The sequence below is a fragment of the Littorina saxatilis genome, linkage group LG7, assembly GCF_037325665.1.
Source record: "Littorina saxatilis isolate snail1 linkage group LG7, US_GU_Lsax_2.0, whole genome shotgun sequence".
NCBI classification, from domain to species: domain Eukaryota; kingdom Metazoa; phylum Mollusca; class Gastropoda; order Littorinimorpha; family Littorinidae; genus Littorina; species Littorina saxatilis.
Genome location: NC_090251.1, coordinates 32,185,096 through 32,209,253, shown reverse-complemented (window position 1 = coordinate 32,209,253; position 24,158 = coordinate 32,185,096). Strand labels below are relative to the sequence as shown.

The 24,158-nt window shown below is 39.1% G+C and overlaps 2 protein-coding genes across 2 annotated transcripts; both read right to left on the bottom strand.

The window, feature by feature from the left end:
* Positions 1-3,664: 3,664 nt before the first annotated feature.
* Positions 3,665-11,350, bottom strand: LOC138971198 (C-signal-like). The gene is made up of 2 exons (XM_070343863.1): positions 10,906-11,350; positions 3,665-7,445 (listed from the first exon to the last, which is right to left on the bottom strand). The coding sequence occupies exons 1-2, from the start codon at positions 11,264-11,266 to the stop codon at positions 7,042-7,044; spliced, it is 765 nt and encodes a 254-aa protein (XP_070199964.1). The 5' UTR covers positions 11,267-11,350; the 3' UTR covers positions 3,665-7,041.
* A 1,098-nt stretch (positions 11,351-12,448) lies between these two features.
* On the bottom strand, positions 12,449-16,987 carry LOC138971197 (sec1 family domain-containing protein 1-like). Its single transcript, XM_070343862.1, has 2 exons — positions 13,638-16,987; positions 12,449-13,152 (listed from the first exon to the last, which is right to left on the bottom strand). The coding sequence occupies exon 1, from the start codon at positions 16,967-16,969 to the stop codon at positions 15,065-15,067; it is 1,905 nt and encodes a 634-aa protein (XP_070199963.1). The 5' UTR covers positions 16,970-16,987; the 3' UTR covers positions 12,449-13,152; positions 13,638-15,064.
* Positions 16,988-24,158: the final 7,171 nt, after the last annotated feature.

Genomic DNA, 24,158 nt, shown 5'->3' with positions numbered 1-24,158 from the left:
TGGAGAATAAGATGAACGGAAATTTGGATCGTTTTATAAATTTTTATTTTTTTTTACAATTTTCAGATTTTTAATGACCAAAGTCATTAATTGATTTTTAAGCCACCAAGCTGAAATGCAATACCGAAGTCCGGGCTAGGTCGAAGATTGCTTGACCAAAATTTCAATCAATTTGGTTGAAAAATGAGGGCGTGACAGTGCCGCCTCAACTTTCACGAAAAGCCGGATATGACGTCATCAAAGACATTTATCAAAAAAATGGAAAAAAACGTTCGGGGATTTCATACCCAGGAACTCTCATGTCAAATTTCATAAAGATCGGTCCAGTAGTTTAGTCTGAATCGCTCTACACACACACACACACACACAGACACACACACATACACCACGACCCTCGTCTCGATTCCCCCCTCGATGTTAAAACATTTAGTCATAACTTGACTAAATGTAAAAATGACGAGAACTTCATGGGTCCTTATACGTAATTACTGTCTATTTGACTTATATTATTATTATTAACGAAGAAGTTTCTCGTCAACAGCAAAGTGGCTCCCCACCTTTACGCACAATCGTTCTGGTAGTAACAACTTTGGGTTCATAGTTACCCCCTTTCCCCCATCCGCCGTCTCCACCACATCTAGTGAGCGGGACGTTATACTCGTTAGAGTACAACTGTATTATTATTATCATTATAAAGTCACTTGATATAACGTACGTCCATGGCTTTCCAAGTAGAGTCATAATAGTGCTTTCTTCTTCTGCGTTCCCGGATAATAGTGCTTTAAGAGTGCAGTATCACTTGTCTCAATTTGTCGGTTCACTGCACTTGGTGTTTTACCTTTACAATTTAGCCTGAGCGACCTACTCAGCCTGTCGACAACGCCCAGTTGAAAGTGAAGCTCAGCCTCCTCGTCGTGGGCAGTTGTAGTCAGTATACTACGGACAAAACAAACAAACGTCGTAGTCTGTTCTCATCCTCTCGACCTTCTCCTACCGTCATTTCAATAATCGAGTTTTTTTTAAAAATAATTATGCGTGATTGAAGGACAGAAGTATACAGATTCATTCGCACGCGCTAGCGCAGGAGTAACCATGTATGCTCGATATAAAACTTTTTTTAACATTTTTTTATTATTAAAAACCAAGACAGAAACTCACAAAACGAATGAAATGCAACATTTTTTTTTTAAGTAAAAACCTAGAACACTGAGGAACCTAAGTAAGGAACTCACAAAGCGAAATGAAATGAAACATTTTTCATTACTGACTAAAAACATAGAACAGGAACTCACAAAACGAAATGAAATAAAACATTTTTCTTTTGATTAAAAACCTCGAACAGGAACTCACAAAACGCATGCAGCAAAAATGAGTATGCCTTGAACCTAGTTTTCCTTGGGCCTCTAACAACGGCAAAACGAAAAAACTTAAACTTGTGACAAGTGAAGGGTAAATGAACATGCCTTGACAGTCGTTCACCATGCAAACTGCTGCATATGGGGATTGATATGACGTTATAACCGACATGGATGAGTGACGTTATAACTGGGTGACGTTATATCCGAAGTTAAAATAGTCTTGGAAAGAAGGAATTGAGCCGGGACCGGTGTTTGGGTGACGATATAACGGGGTGACGTTATATCCGGCGACGTTATAAACGAAGTAGACTGTACATGTAATACAACTGAACTGACACTGACTACTGATGGTGTAGGTACCGGTCCGGCACAGTCACTGACGCGTGACAATAACTATTTGTTTCGGCTTTCCGTGTTACATGTATTTCGGAATACACAAGTGTCGTTTTTACATTTAGTCAAGTTATGACTAAATGTTTTAACATCGAGGGGGGAATCGAGACGAGGGTCGTGGTGTATGTGTGTGTGTGTGTGTGTGTGTGTGTGTGCGTGCCCGTGCGTGCGTGTAGAGCGATTCAGACTAAACTACTGGACCGATCTTTATGAAATTTGACATGAGAGTTCCTGGGTATGATATCCTCAGACGTTTTTTTCATTTTTTTGATAAATGTCTTTGATGACGTCATATCCGGCTTTTCGTGAAAGTTGAGGCGGCACTGTCACGCCCTCATTTTTCAACCAAATTGGTTGAAATTTTGGTCAAGTAATCTTCGACGAAGCCCGGACTTCGGTATTGCATTTCAGCTTGGTGGCTTAAAAATTAATTGATGACTTTGGTCATTAAAAATCTGAAAATTGTAACAAAATTTTTTTTTTTTATAAAACGATCCAAATTTACGTTCATCTTATTCTCCATCATTTGCTGATTCCAAAAACATATAAATATGTTATATTTGGATTAACAACAAGCTCTGAAAATTAAATATATAAAAATTATTATCAAATTTTTTTTCGAAATCAATTTAAAAACACTTTCATCTTATTCCTTGTCGGTTCCTGATTCCAAAAACATATAGATATGATATGTTTGGATTAAAAACACGCTCAGAAAGTTAAAACGAAGAGAGGTACAGAAAAGCGTGCTATCCTTCTCAGCGCAACGAATACCCCGCTCTTCTTGTCAATTCCACTGGCACTGCCTTTGCCACGGGCGGTGGAGTGACGATGCTACGAGTATACGGTCTTGCTGCGTTGCGTTGCGTTCAGTTTCATTCTGTGAGTTCGACAGCTACTTCACTAAATGCTGTATTTTCGCCTTACGCGACTTGTTCATTTTTATTTGGTTCTTCTTTCATTTTTATGAGTTAGTCGATATTCGACAGAGCCGCAGGTGACGTATCCACCTGCAGGAGCTTAATTCTCTTCTTTTCTTTTTTGTCTCTTTTTCTCACTGGTGTAATTATACCAGTCATCTTGCTTTTGCTCGACCTACAACAGTAAGGATTGCTTAATTTAATCCTATTTTAGTCGCTTAATTCACAGGTGCCAAATCTCATTACATTTGTTGTTGTTTTTTTCTTCTTTTTTTAAAAACTATTTTTATAGCATGTGTTTTTGCATTACTGTTGTGTTACGGTGCTTTGTGGGGGCATAAGATAGACATGGCCACAGGCGAAAGTAATTCGGCTTGGAAGCACACACTATTCTGTAACTAAGGATATCTGCAGGATCCTCCCAGGATTGAGCCCTTACAAAAGGCCATGTTGTTGTGGTCTGGTTCAGTCAGTGGAGGAGGGTCCTGTGGCTGCACCATTACCGACCTGTATCCATTGCTAGTCTACTGCCTGTGGTTATGTCTATCTCCCCACTCTGTGCCCGATTATACCAAAAAGTAGTAATCTGATAGAACAGCAATATGTTTTGTTTTTGAACCTCTGCATCTGTGTCAGAGGAATTGTGCTTTAGAGAAAGAGAACAGCTAAATGTATGGGTGTACGTGTATAGACATTTTACCCGAGTCGGGGTTTTTTGCTTAAAGCAATAAAGGGGAATGTACAGCAGCAAGCTTGTTGCTAGTGGAATTTTGAACCCCAGTCAGGGGAGTTTGTTGATGTGTGGATACACATGGGTATATACCAGTTCAATAAATGTTGGAACTGTTACTACCAGAGTTAAGGCTTAGATTGTGCGGTATGAGGATGGACGTTGTGTGTATATATGTGTAAATATGTCATAAGTGGTGTCTCGACATAACAACAACAACAACACATTAATTACAAAACTTGACTACATGTAATATGCATAAAAACAAAAACAAAAATAATTTGAGGATTTTGTTTTATGTATTATACTGTGCCTGCGACATAATCATGCAAAATTGACTTCAGAGTTCAAAATCACTGATTTGAGACAACATGCTTTCTTTTCTTTCTTTCTTTATTTGGTGTTTAACGTCGTGACAACATACAGGTCAACTACTGGGCCACAGGTTACAACAACCCAGTTTATCAATCATCAGATTTATAAATATTGCAAGAGGAGAAGAAACAGCCAATCAATATTTAATCCGTCAGGTCAACACCATCACTCAATTCTAAACATCATGTCAATCAATCACTATGAGGCTTATATCGCGCGTATTCCGTGGGTACAGTTCTAAGAGCAGGGATTTTTATTTTAAATTTTTTTTTTCAATGCAATTTATATCGCGCACATATTCAAGGCGCAGGGATTTATTTATGCCGTGTGAGATGGAATTTTTTTTACACAATACATCACGCATTCACATCATGTAAATAAATGCCTGTAAGAAAAATTGCATTGATCTGTAAAACTCCACATAACATATCTACCTTTTGTTTTTTAACCTTATGTCTGTCACAGATGTTCCAGGTACATGTGTTCTGTACACACTGATGGCATGACACCCTTATAAATGTTTTCACAATTTTAATTTGCTTAAGTGTACACTCTGACAGTCAGACACAGACATATTTACATGATTGTATCACCGGCCAAAGTCTGAGGCAAAGAGTAAGCCTGAAAAAATATAATTTCAAGATATAATAGTATAATAATAATAATACAATAACAATTAACACCATTTTATACTGCTTCCCAAACCGTTAAGGCTCTGTCACATTTGCGTTATGCAGGGTATCACACTTGCCTTACGCTTATGCAATCACCTCTGTGCATGATCTTATGTCAAAATCATAAGCTTTGGACCAGTAGATTTCATAACGAGGAGCAAGTTGACCAATCAGGAGAGGCCAGGGGCCAGTTTCACAACACAGAAACACAGACGGTCGACTGCCGCTGTTGAACCAGTGAAATACAGAAATCCAACACAATCGGGTTTCACGAAGGAGATGCCAGTCAATTGATTGTTCGTCTTTGCACAGAGAGTTGCCCGATTGCAGTGTTGCTCTCCTCTAGCACCATTGTCGGACAACTGCGTTAATCCAACAGAAAATGTGATTATCCGTAGAAGAATACATGTACTCACATTATGTTTGGATTCTGAAGCATATGTGGTGATCGTTTTTTGAAATGTATCCATGAATAAAGTCAGGGTTATGTCTTGAAGACGTCACATTATGGCGTAAGAGGGTTCGACGTCACGCGAAGGAATTACAAGAAGTCTTGGTCATTGTTATTTAGAGCGGGCCGAGACTAGTTCCTTCTTTGAAATCCGCAATTTTCTCGTGCGAGTGAGTAAGAGGAAGTGGTAATGTTGAACCGCGTTATGAAACGTAACGCAAGTGTGACCGCGATTTCATAAGCACATCTTATAAGGCGATGCATAAGCTGTGAAACATAACACAAGTGTGACACCCACTTTAACAATGAAACAAGTCGCGTAAGGCGAAAATACTACATTTAGTCAAGCTGTGGAACTCACAGAATGAAACTGAACACACTGCATTTTTTCACAATGACCGTAGTCCGCCGCTCGTGCAAAACGCAGTGAAACTGACGAGTCTGTTTAGCGCGGTAGTGGTTTCGCTGTGCTGCATAGCACGCTTTACTGCACCTCTCTTCGTTTGAACTTTCTGAGCGTGTTTTTAATCTAAACATATCATATCTATATGTTTTTGGAATCAGGAACCGACAAGGAATAAGATGTAATTGTTTTTAAATCGATTTCGGAAATTTAATTTTAATCATAATTTTCATATTTTTAATTTTCAGAGCTTGTTTTTAATCCGAATATAACATATTTATATGTTTTTGGAATCAGAAAATGATGAAGAATAAGATGAACGTAGTTTTGGATCGTTTTATATAAAAAAAAATGTAATTACAATTTTCAGATTTTTAATGACCAAAGTCATTAATTAAATTTTAAGCCTCCAAGCTGAAATGCAATATCGAAGTCCGGCCTTCGTCGAAGATTGCTTGGCCAAACTTTCAATCAATTTGATTGAAAAATGAGGGTGTGACAGTGCCGCCTCAACTTATACAAAATGCCGGATATGACGTCATCAAAGACATTTATCGAAAAAAAAAACAACCCGTCTGGGGATATCACTCCCAGGAACTCTCATGTCAAATTTCATAAAGATCGGTCCGGTAGTTTAGTCTGAATTGCTCTACACACACACACAGACAGACAGACACACACACACATACACCACGACCCTCGTCTCGATTCCCCCCTCTATGTTAAAACATTTAGTCAAAACTTGACTAAATGTAAAAAGAAGAAGAAAATGATGGTTCCTAAACCATATGCTAAGCTAGAATTTTTAAAATTTTCAAGACAAAAACATAGAAGGTTGCTAAATTGCTATTATAAGCATAGATAGATTTGTAATTTGGACTTACTTCATTTAAAAATGGATGGCCATTTAAAAGCTTAGCTGAATACTATGATTACTTTTGTATTTCTAATATATAATGCTGTTAGAAGTAGAGGAATAAAAAGCTCAGGGATAATGCCGTTGGCATACAATAACATAGACAAGAGGAGTTTTACCAGCACCTTGTATAATATTACATGTACAGCCTAGCTGCTGCCTATGATATTTCTTCCAACTTTTGTGTTCAATATTGTTCCAGTACTGTAATGCTTTCAATATCTGCTACACATTCTAAAAACATGATTGCTGGAACTAAACAAACAATAACATTAACAATGCTGTTATAAATCTTTAAAATCAAAACCAAAAACAATTATGCAGGTGGAAATTAATTAACATTTCCAGAAGCAAAGAGTCCACAGCAGATCCGTTTTAAAGGAGACGATGGTACGTACATGTACTAACATGTAGTTCATGAAAAATTACTTATTGGCAGAGACATTTTTGATTCTCTTTGGAATGATATTACCATTACAGCTATTCCTTGTTTTCACTACCTATTTTATTCATGTTTTTATTACTTAGTTAGTGGAAGAATCTTTTGTAATGTATGTTTGATGGTGTATGCTTTTAATTAAGCGTTGCTGACTATGAATGTAGATGTAAATGCTTGTATAACTGTGTTTTAATTTTAAATGTGTCAAGCGCAAAGAGCATAATTGTAAAGTTATGATGTTGCGCTATATAAATGCTCATTTATTATTATTATTATTATTATCTTTTGTCCCATATAATGATATATATTTTGAAGCCAAAGGCAGCATTATGGACAAACAATGCTAATTTTTGTTGTACATGTAGCAGAATTCTCACATTAATTACCATGGCATTACACTCCCATCATAACTGAGCATCTTTCCCGTTGATGTTTCCTTCATAGAAGAAATGACGGACCAGCAATTTTCAATGCTGGTGCTCTTATCCAAAGCCGCTTGTTGTCCGCCCATGTCCGTCTTCACCCACCCAGGATGGATCGCCGCCACGAGTATCCCACAATCCTTCAGCTCGGAGGACATGGTGGCGGTCAGCATGTTGAGAGCAGTCTTGGTGGCACGGTAATGGCAGCCATTGTATGCAGACCCTTCCAGCGTCCGTTGAACGGAGCCCATGCTGGAGGAAACATTGACGACAGCTGCCCTGTTGTAGCTCATGGGGAGAGAGGCGTTGTTAGCAGCCGCTCTCTTGAGAAGTGGGAGGAACTGTTTGACGGTTAGCACTGGCGCTGAAAACCACAGAATGGAAAAGACACCTTAAAAAAACTGTATGTGTAAATCAGCAGGTAATAGGCACCACCCAACTTACCGTATGTACAGTACAGTGTAACCTGAAAAAATCTGTGAAAATCAGGTCTTAACAAGTCGCGTAATGCGAAACTACTACATTTAGTCAAGGTGTTGAAATCACAGAATGAAACTGATTGCACTGCATTTTTTTTTTAACCGAGACAATAGAGCTTCGTCAATCCCCGTGGCAGATTTCCCGTGCAACACGAAGTGAAATTGATGAGGCAGAATAGTGCAATAGCGTACTGCGGTATGCAGGAAAGCGCGCTTTTCTTTATTCTTTTTAACTTTCTGAGCTTGTTTTGAATAAAACATATTATATCTATATATGTTTTTGGAATCAGGAAATGATAAAGAATAAGATGAAACCATATTTGGATCGATTTCTTACATTTTAATCGACTAGCACTAATTAACCTATTTTTGTTAATTGTGATCACATTTTAAGAGTAAACATTACATACATGTTTACTGTATATATTGTTAGATTCAGAATTTGGTGAAGAATACGATGCAATCAATTTTGAATCTGTTTGCAACAATTTCATTTTAATGACAACTTTAATGAGCAAACTCATTAATTAATTTTTAAGCCTCCACGCTGAAATGCAATACCAAAGTCCGGGCTTTTTCAAAGATTACTTGACCAAAATTTCAACCAATTTGGTTTAAAAATGAGGGCGTGACAGTGCCGCCTCAAGTTTTAATAAATGCCGGATATGATGTCATCGAAGACATTTATTGGGAAAAAGGAAAAATAGTCTGATATCATACCACTGTATCAGATATGCTGACGAGTAGGAAACAAATTTGCATCCCTTATTTGTGTGTTGAATGCACCATTATGTCATTTCCTCCCTGCAAGAAGTTTTATTTTGAATCTGTCGAGCTCTCTAGGACTAGAAAAACAAAAACAATGGAAATGCATGTTGAGGGTGATTATCTGTGTACGGATGTTGTGTGAGGGCATTAATTTCTACTTCTAATAGTAATATTCGTAATGTGAGGTGAATGATTGACGGCAGCTAGGTAACAAATATCCTTTGAGTGAAAAACAAACAGCAGGGGACTTGTATATTTTGCTGTTATTGGCAATATATGGCAAGCCGATTTCGCAGCAGAGCAGTTAACGGCAAGCTATGAAGCCCTGGCACACAATTACTATACAACAATATAATGGAAGCATTGAGTGTTTCCATTTTGACCGTACAATGATTTTTTTTGTAATGCCAATTAAGTAAGCCCTGATCACAGGTAAAAAGCAGAGAGAGAGAAAGATCGAGAAAGAGTGTGCACATGTGCAAGGGTATGCAGGGTGGGTGGGAGGTCTTTATTCCAGCGTCGCGGACGACGCTGGTATCTGTGGTTGGGAAGAACGTGCCTGTGGAGAATTAGTCTCCAAGCCAAAGCGCGCTGACTCTCCAAGCCAAAACAATTTCAAAGCTGAAAAAAAATGTACAATTTACGCGAAACGATTAAACACAGCTTTCGGGTGTGTTTTTTTTAATCTAAGATGTACATAAATATACCACTCCGACCATAAAGAAAAGAAAAAAAGACACACAAAAAAAAAGACCGAGAGGAGCCGAGTCAATCCGAGACCAACCGAGAGGACGTGTTTCGCGCCGTTTCGACGTCGTTTGTTCAGATGCGGCCGGTTGGATCAGTTGCGGTCATACAGGGGCGCCTTGCACAAGAAAAGATCTTCAACAATCCCGATCATCATCATGGTACAATAATGTTTTGTGCGCCCCCATGTATGTGTTCTGTGCTAATAATGCACGGTTGTGAAATGTCCGTACACATTTTGTGGCACTATGTAATTGTTAGTGCATCCTCCTGCGGATGCTTCGTGCTAAAAATGCACTTCCATTAAAATATTGTACGCTCATGTCAGTAATATATTTTCAATTGTTTCTCTGTCAATTTCAAGTGTTTGTTTCCAATTACTTCAGTATCTCCCTGTTGCAATTCCAGGTGATTCATTATGCATGTGCCAATTTGAGGTGTTTAATTCTGATTCCTGTATTTACAGTGTAAAATTAAAACTATTGTTTTCAAACATTCCTATGACACCTGGTAATGGTTCTGTGGTTTTGTTTTTAATTTGTATTTTGTTTTTCTGCAATAAATATTTGAAATGGATCTGAGGCCGACTTACTACTTTTAGCACTCTTTTTCACCACATTCCCACGTACAGATATTGCAATATCAACTCTTCCTTTCTACCTGTTTCAAACAAGCTCTATTTTTTAATTAAAAAGTTTTTACTAAATGTCTTAACATAGAGGGGGGAATCGAGACGAGGGTCTTGGTGTATGTGCGTGTGTGTGTGTGTGTGTGTGTGTGTGTGTGTGTGTGTGTGTGTGTGTGTGTGTGTGTGTGTGTGTGTGTCTGTCTGTGTGTGTGTGTGTGTGTAGAACGATTCAGACTAAACTACTGGACCGATCTTTATGAAATTTGACATGAGACTTCCTGGGAATGATATTCCAGGACGTTTTTATTTTTATTTTTTATAAACGTCTTTTATGACGTCATATCCGGCTTTTTTGTACAAGTTGAGGCTGCACTGTCACACCCTCATTTTTCAATCAAATTGATTGAAATTTTGGCCAAGCAATCTTCGACGAAGGCCGGACTTCCGTATTGCATTTCAGTTTGGTGGCTTAAAAATTAATTAATGACTTTGGTCATTAAAAATCTGAAAATTGTAAAAAAATAAATAAATTATAAAACGATCCAAATTTACGTTCATCTTATTCTTCATCCTTTTCTGATTCCAAAAACATATAAATATGTTATATTTGGATTAAAAACAAGCTCTGAAAATTAAAAATATAAAAATTATGATCAAAATTAAATTTCCGAAATCGTTTTAAAAACTATTTCATCTTATTCCTTGTCGGTTCCTGATTCCAAAAACATATAGATATGATATGTTTGGATTAAAAACACGCTCAGAAAGTTAAAACGAAGAGAGGTACAGTAAAGCGTGCTATGAAGCACAGCGCAACCGTTACCGCGCCAAACAGGCTCGTCACTTTCACTGCCTTTTGCACTAGCGGCGGACTACGTTCAGTTTCATTCTGTGAGTTCCACAGCTTGACTAAATGTAGTAATTTCGCCTTACGCGACTTGTTTTTTCTTGTGGCTGTTTGATCAATTCATAGCAAGCATTGACTGAAATAAACAATTTATATATCCAGCACAACATGCAATTCATTGACTTTTGACCCTAACCTTTTAACACTTCCCAAAATAAATCTTTGGTGGACATTGCATCGACGCTGTTCATTTTGAATGAACATTTTTCTTGTTTTTTAACACCCATGGAGCCCTCGCCCTAGAGAGGAACTACTAGAGAGAGAGACAGAGAGAGAGAGAGGGGAGGTATCTTACCGGTAACATTGGTCTCAAAGTGGGACTGCAACCTCTCTCGGGTTTGTGTCTCCAAAGACCCAGAATCACTTTTGTCATATATGCCAGCATTGTTGATCAGCAGATTCAAACCCTTGTCTTCCAGGGTCCTTTGCGTCTCCTCGAACGCTGACTCTATCTCGCTGTCTTTTGTAACATCCATTTTGAGGATTTTGAGACTGTCATTTTCTTTGGCGAGTGCTTGGAGTGCGTCTGCACTTGATGGGTCGCGGCAAGTTGCGAAGAGAATCTCTGGCGGAGAGGGCTGGGAAAGAATGCATTTTACAAACTCAAAACCCAAACCTCGGCTTGCGCCTGTTATCAACACAGATTTAGGACTCATTTTCTCTGTCAACGCCTGTATTTCCTAGCTGCTCGTGTGATGTGATATAAACTTTTGGAAAAGTAGGCCCACGGTCGAGTTGTTAGGGGAAACTACTCTATACACACCTGAGCATGGATCCCCAATCGCTCGACTGGTAGCGGGGCTGTGGCGTATTCAAAACCAAACTATAAAATTAAATCTCCAAATGAAAAACGTTAAGAACGTCGATGTGTACGATTTCAGCTGCTTTGAGCTCTGATCCATCAATTGCTCTCTGGTTAATTGTTGTGTGCATGTGTCATTGTGTGTGCATGATAGCTATTTAGTTGTAAAATTAAAATGTCGGATAAATATATATACCATATGTATGCAACTTTTTCTACAGCAAATAACATTTTCTGAAGTCCCTGATTTGCATCACACACACACACACACACAAACAGCACACAACAACACACAAACAAAAAGAGAGAGAGAAGGTTAAAAAGAAAAACCAACAAGGTAACGAAGAAACTTAGCAACTTCATAAAAATTTGGTCATGGACCTGAACTTTTTCATGTGCTTGGAAATAAACATGTGAAATAGAAATGTCATGCTTTGCAAATGTGACGAAATACACCAATCACCTTTGGAGGCGAAGCCCAGTCAAACAGGGTTGATGATTTTAGAGCTAAATTAATAGCCCTATAATAACTATTATAGATATAACGCAAAGGTTCCCAAGAACATACAAGGAGACAGCAGCAGCCAGACCCTATCACAAACAGAACTCTACAATGCACAGGTGTCAGTGACGTAGAAGAAACGGCGAGCAATAAAAATTCCACGCTCTTCAACGGCCAACTAATGCAGAGTCTGCTGTGAAGGGTGACGCAGTAGTCTCCCTGTCACACAAAACACAAGGTGTGCAGTGTCTAAACAGTAATACTGTGTCTGATGTTGGGGATTTTTTTGTTATGTCTAGCACTCTAAAAACTGCCTTACTGTGTTTCTTTCTTTTTTGTTTAAACCTACAAGGGTCAGAAACATGTGAAAGCCACATGAAAGGTCTACAAATGCCTCTCTCTCTCTCTCTCTCTCTCTCTCTCTCTCTCTCACACACACACACAAAAACAGATAGGCAGGCAGACTTATACATTAAGAATTGAAACCATCCACACACACACACGGAAAATAAATAAATAAATAATGAAAACAAATAATATGACCCAACATTTATTCACAGTCAAAGCAATATGACATTTTTGTCAAAAACAAACAGAAAAACATATATCAGCACAATATATCTAACAAGTCAGTTAACATTCCTCCCTCAAGCACACACGCACAAACGCACCCACACACGCAAACACACCATCACAGTGCTTGTTTCACTCGCTCACTTTCAGCATGCTGAGTTTACGGCACTGGTTAATAATCATCTACTGAAGACACTGTACACGTAATTTGAAACCATGTGCACGCAAACACAAAATAAACACACACAAATCAAAAGCAATTAAATAAGAGGAGAAAAGGAGCTAACATAAATATTTACAATGCATTAAAGTCAAATCAGCCACACTTAAAGGAATACAGTCCCACTGTCTTCCGCACCTGGACACAATCTACACAGTAGAACCTCCCTTTTAAGACCCCAGAATTTAAGACCCCCTTCCTTTTAAGACCGACTTTTCTCAGTTTCTGTTCATAGCCTCTGTAAACATACTAGCATTTAAAGACCTTTGTTTTTTAAGACCTGATTTTCTCAGATTATTGGAGTTCTTAAAAGGAGGGGGGTTCCACTGTATAGAAGTATGTACGAGTGAAAACTGTAATGTACAGTACAAATACACACATGAAACATGTTTCACCTCAGGTTAAACCCAAACATTCTTTTAATGAAACTACATTTTTTTTATTACTCGTGACATAAATTAATTTGTTTGTTTGTTTATTTGTTGCTTAACGTCCAGCCGACTACGCAGAGCCATATCAGGACGAGGAAGGGGGGGATGAAGGGGGCCACTTGTCAAGCGATTCCTGTTTACAAATGCACTAACCCATTACTTGTGTCCCAGCAGGCTTTAGTAAAACTAAATTAATACCTACTGGAAGATTACCAGTTTCCAGTATGTTAAAATAGGCTTAACCTATCTACTGCTGGACTTACATCAGAACACTAACAGATTAAACTATACATGAATCGCGAGACAAGCGGCAAGAGAAGAGATTTTTGGAAAAAATACAGGTGAATGAGCAAGAAGGCAGAAAAAAGAAAAGAATTCATGAAGAAAAAGAGAGCATGACAGGAAAGAGGAACCAAAAATCTACCTAACAGCAAACTAGAAAGCTCCTGCGGTTCCAAAAACAGGAGGGGCCTTTAATTTCATAACCGCAGTGCCCCACTGCGGGACATAAATTAATTATGACAGGATTTCATCTTGTGCTTGGAAATGGTGACCTATGAAAAAAAAAGTTTCAACAGTTTCGCAATGGTGATTTTATCACATTATGCATGTGATTTGTGAAGCAGTTTGTGCTAAAGTAAAAGATTCACTGCTGTTGTTGGCTGATGTCTGATCCACCTCTGAGAGACCATTGTTAACCCTTACACTGGTGCAATTCTGTAGCACATGTTACATAGCCACTGGTGAATTAACAGAGAGAAAAATAAAGATAAACAGTCACATAGGTTTTCGCATCCATGGGAGGTAATCGGAACCGACCAAACAGACTGAGCCAGTAGCGCGACATATCGTGACAACCAGGTGACAGTATACGTAAAGTAGCGCGACATCCAGCCTCAGGGTTAATAATTAAACAGAGAGAGAGAGAGAGAGAGAGGTGGAGAAAGAAATCTAGGTTCTATAACTTGCCTTTCTGAAAGTAGCCATTATAATCTTTTGACAACATATAGAAATGATGCGAAAAAGGGGTTGGGAGACCAAAACACATAAAACTGTAAGTAAATACATACATGTAGATAAAATATTACTCCAAAACATTTACAATTGCCAAAAAATCAGAACACTGAAAATTACACTCTCAGTTCAGACACGACTACCAACAAACAGACATATAGATCGACAAGCATGCAGGCATACTCGCACACACTGTCACACACAGAGTACACACAGAGTACACATGTATACACAAACACACACAACATTGTTCAGAAGACATTTTCGGAAATATTAATAACCATTTTCAAGTACAGTATTTGCGGTACTGATTACATTTACATTCCCATCCTATTTCATTTATTGATTACTTTCAATCTTAATTTTGGGTGTGGTGTGGGGACATTTTTCAAACATACTGGAAAGCTCAAAATGAACTGTCTCAGATTATTTTAAGGTTTCTGGACACTTCAGGCATGATACCACTTGAGCATTCATTACAAAATTCATACTTGTAGCTATTGGCCCTATAAATACATGATTTTACTTCTACTTCTAGTGCTTACTTAGGACTGATTCTGGTTTTGGGTGAATCACTGCTACTTCACTTGCATCTATTATGATGCTGACATGAACAGTAACAGACATGTAATCCGTTATTAACCCAGCTAAGGCCCCCCCCCCCCCAAAAAAAAAGTCTGTTTACGCTAACATAGGCAAAAAAAATAGGGTCGGTAGGTTGGGATTTTTTTTTAAAATTTTTGTTTCCAAAAAACCATTTTTAAGTTATTTTGCCAAAATACAAAGACTTTTTTTCTCCCCAAATGCCCCCAAAAAGTCTAGGGTCGCGCGAAAAAATAGGGTCGGGCGGGATACCGTAAACAGACTATTTTTTTTTGGGGGGGGGGCCTAATTCTAGTTTCTACTCCCATTTTACATCTCGGTACCAAGCTGAGAAAGCTGACGCAGAAACTGCGTAGCATTGACCAAGTCACTGCAGCCATACACAATCTTCTTCGGTGAGACCGGAGCCCTGGACCGCGCGTAGTCCATCAAGTTCTGGTACTCGATGTAGTTACCACCACCAACAACAAACACAAACGCTTCCTGGAAGGGGGCCCTGCTGCGAGGAACGTTCCCACTCTCAGCACGCAGAAGCTTTGGATCAAAGTAACGGAAGTCGTCCACTTCCTGCACAGACTTCTGTTCCATGAGAGCGTCAATGATGCGAGTGGTGGGGAGGTTGTGACGCTTAACCACCAGATTTTTCACCCCCTCCATCACAAAGCTGCTGCCCTTGGAGAGGAGGTTGGAAAACATGCCAGTGGAGCTAACGCCACCGCCGGTGTACATGCTGGGCGTGGCGGTGATTTTGCTGTACGACTTCCAGCGTCGGACATACTGCACAGCAGCCAAGTCGCAGTTGCTGGCCTGCAGCGTCGTGCAGTACTGGTCGATCTCTGCCTCTGACATGGGTGGTCCGCAGATGAGGGCGATGATGAAAAGACGAGCTTTGTCTTCAGGTGTGCCAGCCTCAGGGTCAGTGATGATGTCCATGAGAGACTGGCTGAGCGTGGACTTGCTCATCATGCGCTCCTCCATCTCAAAGTAGTTGTCCAGTTTGCGGTGCTTGATGTGGTCAAGGAGAGCAGTAGCGATGTTGGTATGCATGTCAATCAGCCGCTTCTTCTCAAGCAGTTCTGGAAGGGAGCTGACAGCAGAGGTGAGTCTTGCTGTAGTGTCCGACAGCATGCCGATGGCCGCATCATCTTCGGTCCCTTCAAGACCCATTGCTGATTTCAGCTTCTTCACTTCATCTTCTTCAACACGATAGGCATCCAACGCCTCCTGCACAGCCTCTGCTACAGTGGGGAAGGGACTGCCTTTTTGTGTGAGCCAGAATTGATCTCTGTGGCCCATGTCATACGCTTTCTTTTTGGTGCGGGGTTTACGGGAAGGGGAGTGAGCGGCTTCATCCAAAACCTCTTCAATCTCAACTCGATTCAAGCGATAGTCCAGAACATCATGAATGAGAGCTTGATAGGTCCATGTGTGATGCATCATGGTGGCAAGATCAATGTTACGGTCAAGCAGTACCAACATGGGACGCTGGAAGCTGAACTGACCTGGGGCAGCCTCGGAGGCAAACTGACTGTTGCGTGAGTCGCGCAGGTTCTCTCGTAGCTTCTTGTCCAGCTTTTCTGCCACCATCTCTGCAGCATTGCCTCGTGGGCACCGTATGATTGGCACTGTGCCCAGAGTCACAAAGACAGAGAACAAACTGTCCACAATAATGTCCATGGTTGCTTCCATCTCAGAGTCCTTAACATCACCGCGGTTTATGGCGTAATACGAGATTGGCTCTCTGTCTTGATGCCGAAGACAGAACAGATCATCTTCAAGTGAGATAAAGTTCAAATACTGGTCGACAACTTTCGACACTTGCTGTACCGTACCGCTCTGCACTGCAGCGCTGGCAATGTCCTCCAGTTTCTGTCTAGAGATGGCGGAGATGAAGTTGAGGTAATACGACTCGTACAGACCATTCTGGAAATCGCGACATATACGCTGTATGTTGTCGTCAGTAGGCAACACGAAGTAAATAGCAGGAACATCGGGGATGGGGTCTCTGTCGGTATGAAGGTTGAGGTGAAGTGTCACTCCCAAGTCGCGTAGCTCCTTCACCGTCAGCAGAGGAGAGATGATATCTTGTCCGAACCTGTCGTAGACAAGTATCTTCCATTGTGGTTCAGCTACATTTGCTTTTGTCTGCGGCGCGTTGAAGTTTAACATGCGTTTCAACGCAGCCGTCTGTTTTTCTCTCAGGTTCGACGCCATTTTTGCTTGGTGACATGAAAATTAACGTGGCACTTCCGGTTTCGAGCAAGGGAGATAATCGCAGATTATAATCTCAATGTCTGTGTTCAGTGTACCACGGACCCAATAATAAATGTTAGTTATTGGGTCCGAGAGTGTACGAAATAAACATTTAATGCAAGCTGGCGCGCGTTCATTAGCAACGAGAGTAAAACCACAAACAATTCTTTGCTTTCATAGATTGTTTGCTGCAAGCTGTTTTTTTACTGTGTTGTAAATAGATTTCAGAGGATGTGTTAACAAAAAACAAGTCGCGTAAGGCGAAAATACAATATTTAGTCAAGTAGCTGTCGAACTCACAGAATGAAACTGAACGCAATGCCATTTTTCAGCAAGACCGTATACTCGTAGCATCGTCAGTCCACCGCTCATGGCAAAGGCAGTGAAATTGACAAGAAGAGCGGGGTAGTAGTTGCGCTAAGAAGGATAGCACGCTTTTCTGTACCTCTCTTTGTTTTAACTTTCTGAGCGTGTTTTCAATCCAAACATATCATATCTATATGTTTTTGGAATCAGGAACCGACAAGGAATAAGATGAAAGTGTTTTTAAATTGATTTGGACATTTTGATAATAATTTTTATATATTTAATTTTCAGAGCTTGTTTTTAATCCGAATATAACATATTTATATGTTTTTGGAATCAGCAAATGATGGAGAATAAGATAAACGTAAATTTGGATCGTTTTATAAATTTTTATTTTTTTTTACAACTTTCAGATTTTTAATGACCAAAGTCATTAATTAATTTTTAAGCCACCAAGCTGAAATGCAATACCGAAGTCCGGGCTTCGTCGAAGATTATTTGACCAAAATTTCAACCAATTTGGTTGAAAAATGAGGGCGTGACAGTGCCGCCTCAACTTTCACGAAAAGCCGGATATATGACGTCATCAAAGACATGTATAAAAAAAATGAAAAAAACGTATGGGGATTTCATACCCAGGAACTCTCATGTCAAATTTCATAAAGATCGGTCCAGTAGTTTAGTCTGAATCGCTCTACACACACACACAGACACACACACACACACACACACACACGCACATACACCACGACCCTCGTTTCGATTCCCCCTCGATGTTAAAATATTTAGTCAAAACTTGACTAAATATAAAAAGACGAAAAAGAGGGTGCCATGCATCCCTTGCAAGAAATAAAACCCACAGTTAAAAAAAAACTCCTTTCTCACTGTCTTCTTTTCATTGCTTGCCCCTCCAGAGAAGGGAAAAAATGTAACACACAGGTATTAACAAAAAACACACACACAAAAAGTTGTTTTCAGCTTTCATACACATGCATGCACACAGAGATGTAAACATGAAGCAGAATTCTGAACTTTCCGAATTTTTTTTTATTTACAAAACATACAATATTATGCCCACGAACAAGCACAATCCAGAGGTTCCAGGTGAAAAGCACTGAACTATTTTCTGTACACATACATATGGCAGATACATGGTTTTCACAACCAAAAAAACAAACATTAAAAAAACATTGACAGGTACCACAATAAAAAGTTCCAAAATGCAGATGCTGAAAAAAATGAAGTTCTTGAACAAATCTTGGTAGAAATAAAGACACACTCAAAAGTAATTATGATAACATTTACCAACTACGTTGTAAAATAAAAAAAGAAGCCATAACAGTAAAAATAATCAAATCCATGATTTCTAAGCAACCCAAGTAAAGAAGGAGAACAACTGTGAGGTGAATACATAAATTGTACTTCCACACAACAAGAAAAACAAAAATACCAGTAATACGAAAAGACAAGACAGCTCTTTTTTCCATAATGACTCTTTAAAAAATAATCCTACAACAAGAGTGCAAAGCCAAAACACAGGAACAATTTTGTATCAACAATGCTCTTTCTGACACAGAAATTAGTCGCAGTTCTTCTGTACGCCTCGTTTTTATTTGCTCTGTATATTTGTACTCCGAACACTACACTGCTCAAATCTAGATTTCAGATAAAACCCCTATTCAACAGACACATTTTAAGTCATAAATGCCGACTGCTGTATATGAGCTACAGAGAACTGTTCACGTTGAAAACGATTAAATAAAACAAGTTTTTCATGATTTTGATTAAACTCAACATGAGCAGTCTAAATTGTATTCTGACCATTGATAGTTTTATTCTTCTTCTTCTTCGTCGTTCGCTAGATAGTTTTATTATAAGAACCTTTTTTTAATTCCTATTAACTCGATGTTCTTTAACTATGTTTGTAAATTGTTAGAGGATCTTTTAGTAGAAGTGTTTAACTGTCGAAGCTGCTTTTACCTAAGAGACCGACTGTATATTGTGCTGTTGTATTTGTCAGACTTGATTGTACCAAGTCCTTCACATGTTGTAATGCGCTTAGAGCCAAATATTTTTGTTTTTTGTAAGGGATAGGCGCAATATAAATACACTTTATTATTATTATTATTATTACCAGTACAGATATCTCCCAGATCAACCTGGTCCTAGCTTTTTAGGTATTCAAGAGTAACGGCCGTCTTGTTGACATGTCGCAAAATGAAACAAAGGGTCTGGAAGAAAACGAACACATGAAGTGACTGTGTAATTATATAGTATATCATTAAACTTTTATATACATTAAAAAAAAAAGCGAAGCCATAGGTCTGAATTTTTGAAACACTGAACAATTATCTATAGCTCTGACGATGGAAGAACATATATATTTACAAAAGTTTGTAAAACAGCCTAACATATACCCATAAATTCACAACAACAGACAGTTTTTCCCCTTTTCACTGTAAATAATAAGGCGAATATATGAGAACATTCTTCTGCAGAAAAAGAAAGACTTATGCAGAATGAGTGATATGTCACACAAACACACTTTCATAAGAATAACTGAGAGACAACAAGAAATAAGTCATATTTAACAATCAAGGACAATCTTGAAAAAAAGACAGGAAAGACAATTTCACAACCTATAAAGCAAGCAACGTGGATACTTATTTAAGCTGGCAATGGCTACATAACTATAAACAATAAGCTGTTGAGCTTACCCGATACATCCATGTATTACATAAAAGACATTCAATAATATGAGCTACGCAAACACCAAAGGGAGAATACTAGACTGAACAATATATTTTGCAGCATGACTACTGAGAAACATTGAGGCACCCGTTCACTAAAGCCAGGTCATCCATCCATACAAACATCACAGGTAACGCCCTTCCAGTCTACATGTTCACTGACTTAGGTCTGTCCGGACTTCACATGGAATAAGAGCATCCTTTCATTTAAAGGAGCGGTCTTTCATGTTCTCAGATCTGCTCAGGATTTTACACGATATAACAGCATGCATCCCTTTGGACATATGAAAAATCAACAGTGTGGCTGCATTCTGCACAGAATGGGGATTTTCGGCAGATAGAAGTTAGCAGACTGAAATAGGTGTCTCTTAAGAAATTCATTCAACCAAAAATTCCCACGTTGCACTGGCCAGGTTTTGTTTTGTTTGCATGGGTCTAATGAGAAGAAGTGGCACTGTGGTTACAGCACTTGCCTCTCACGCTGGAGGCTGTGGATTCGATCCCCACCCGCGGCAGTTACAAATTCCAAATTTGTTTGAGCGCTCTGGAGTCCACCCAGCTGGAAATGGGAACCTGACCCTATTCAGGGACAGGGAAGGCAAAGGCAGCGAGGGAGAGGAGTGAGCACCGCCCTCATACTTTCTTTTCTTTATTTGGTGTTTAACGTTGTTGTCAACCACGAAGGTTATATCGCGACGGGGGAAGGGGGGAGATGGGATAGAGCCACTTGTCAATTGTTTCTTGTTCACAAAAGCACTAATCAAAAAATTGCTCCAGGGGCTTGCAACGTAGTACAATATATGACCTTACTAGGAGAATGCAAGTTTCCAGTACAAAGGACTTAACATTTCTTACATACTGCTTGACTAAAATCTTTACAAAAATTGACTATATTCTATACAAGAAACACGTAACAAGGGTAAAAGGAGAAACAGAATCCGTTAGTCGCCTCTTACGACATGCTGGGGAGCATCGGGTAAATTCTTCCCCCTAACCCGCGGGGGGGACCGCCTTCATAAAGCTGGCCGCAGGGTAGTGGAGATCTCTAACATCTCGCTCCCCTACCACCAAAAATGGTTATGGGACTACCTTGACCTTTTATCTTACCTCACGTAAAAGCCTTAAAAGATCTGTGGTAGTGAACATGATACCTTACACAAGAAGGTTTGTACCTTCAACAAGCACCTGCTCGATCATCCACATACACAACAGACGATGTTCGGGAATAACTGTCAAGTTTTCCTTGGCTGTGGAAGAGTTGCTCAACCTTGGAAATACTGGGGCAAACAGCAGGTGACACAGTAGGTTAATCACTAGCGAGCAGCGTGGCTCCACACATGGTTAGCAATCTGTTAAAACAACTGACTTCCCGCTCAGTGAAAATTAGCTCTGATCTGTGTTTTCAGCACTGTCTGCTCAATATAACACTCTTTTTATTTGATGACGCACATCCTAGCTGCCGATGTGATCGCGCCCCGTAGTGCACAGATCGCTGACCACGTGTGAAGTCACGCTGCTCACTAGTGATTAGCCAACAATGCCACGTGGGTTTGTTTGCCTCAATGTTGGCCAGGAAAAACATCTCTTTCAAAAGACATATAAACCTGACAGTTATTTTTGGACAGCGTCTTTTCTTCTGTAACAAAACTTCCTCTCATACTAAGATGAGCACAAGCACTGAGTATGTATGTCATAATTTACAAAAGGTCTGGTTACAAGGGACACACTGTTATAACTGAGCAATCACGAAAAGAAAGATTTTTGAAAAAAGAAGAAAAATAAAGGAAAGAAAGAAAAGAAACCCCCCCCCAAAAATGGTATAGCTACCATTTTTGAAAAAGGAAACGGAACTCAAACACAGTATCTCAGTGCTATAAATCTCATACAATCACTAGCTCACACAAGAACAGAACACAAACTTTGAGCCCTTATCTACAATAGAACGATTTTCAGCTCTTATGCTGTAAATAATCACATAAACCTTGGTCTTATTGATTTCCAGCGTATTTACAGTTTGTGTCAAAACATGAATAATAAATAAGAAAAACTTATAATTAAAGACAATTGAAAATAGTAAAAAAAAAACAAATATATATATATATATCTATATTTTTTAAACTGGAACCAAGGAATATATATGTATAGATGGGATTGGGGAAGGTAAATAGGGTTGTGGTGTGCGATAAGTCACCATGGGGTGTGCACTAAAGGGTAAGGATTTGGGCGGACGTACAGCCTAAAAAGTCACTATAGAGGTGTACATAATACATGCAGACTGACCAGAAATTCTCGGCTTCATTTGATCAAAAATATTCAACTTTTTCATCTCGTTTATCAAATCCATACCATGATGGACCTCTGAGACAGCAGCATTCATTCACCACCATTCTCCAGAAAAATCCATACCATGATGGACCTCTGAGACAGCAGCATTCATTCACCACCATTCTCCAGAACATGTCTTTCAACATCAGAGTGTTTAAATATCAAAGGGGACAGTAAGGATATTTTTTTCCATCTCCAACATCTGTACAAAGATCAACTGGGACTATTTTCTGTCATAGAGACCTCACATTTCAATATCATCAGAATTTCTCAACCAGACCTTTTCAAGTGGCCAATTTCCTCCCCCCAAAAAAACCCCAAGAAGAATATCTTGGTCTCCAATAAGCTTTTGTGTAAGCAAGGATACTTATTCACTGAGATTTATACATAATCAGGACACAACAATAGCAACCTTTCAGCAAACAAGATTGTTTTGGGAGAACACATCTTTAGTTATTATTTCCAAAAGGATGTTTGTAAATGCATCAAAAATGAAAAACGATCCTAAACAACAAACAAGCATCATTAACTTTCAACGATTGTTCTAGGTAAGATCCCTCAAACATTTACAAAAAAAATGGTTTTAAAACAACTCTGTGAGGTGAAAAACAATCACAACAAAATTTTCTCAGATGCTAATTGAAACGGGCATAACCTGCAAAGACACTAAATTGTCAAGTCGGAAAGAGCACAACAAAAAAGGAAGAACATCTTCATAAAGAAACAGCAAAGTAAACAGAATAGCATAGCAAACATTCCATGTACTACATTACTAGCTGAGTAAAGGACCAACTGCAACTTTCAAACAATCACATTTTGTATTACCCTCTTGACATGGCTTTCGTAGCAAGCGCAAGTACATGCTAGTGTTTGATCAGGCCCCCCCCAAAAAAATAGGTGTGGTTAAGGTAACATAGCCAAAAAAATAGGGTAGGAAGGTAGGCAATCACTTTTTTTTTAAAACTTTTTTTTCTAATGTGTACAAATTAAACCTACTCGACAGGGAAATAAGTGTGCGACTCGAGCGCTGTCGCTTTCATTGCGCTTTCTGCACTCGTTTTTTGTTGTTGTTGTTGACAAATGTAATAAAAAGTTATAGGGTCGGCCCCTAAAAATAGGGTAGGTTGGGTTACCGTAACCACCCCTATTTTTTTTTTAGGCCTCATATGTGATCTCACTTTTTGTGCACCAAAACTTAGCAGATAAAAATTCACAATGCAACTCATCATATGCAACTTAATCACTTATGGAGTACTAAACAGTGATAATGCTTTGACTCTTGAGAAAAATAAAATAAAATAAAACAATGCTCACAAGTCTTTTTTCTTGAGGAAATTCTCACATAAAACCTGCGAGCCTTTGCGAATGCTCTCAAAGACATACTAGACAAGGGCACTTTCTTTTCCACACAACATCATAAATCCTGCCTTGAGTTTGCAACCCAAACGTTAAAATACCCTTTTCAACAGATACTTTCTTTCTTTCTTTCTTTATTTGGTGTTTAACGTCATTTTCAACCATTCAAGGTTATATCGCGACGGTTTTCAACAGATACAAACTTATTTTGACAACCATACTTCTCACAGCCTTCAAAATCTCATAGTTCATACGATTTGGGTTACACTTACAGTCCTTATCAATCATTCATTAGAAGGGGAGCAGAGAGGGTACTGGGAAAGGGGGTGGTGGTGATGTTTGTATGTTTTCCAGGGTCGGAGGTGTTGCCAGGGGGTTAGGGTTTGGGGGTTAGGGTTTGGGGGACATGCAGA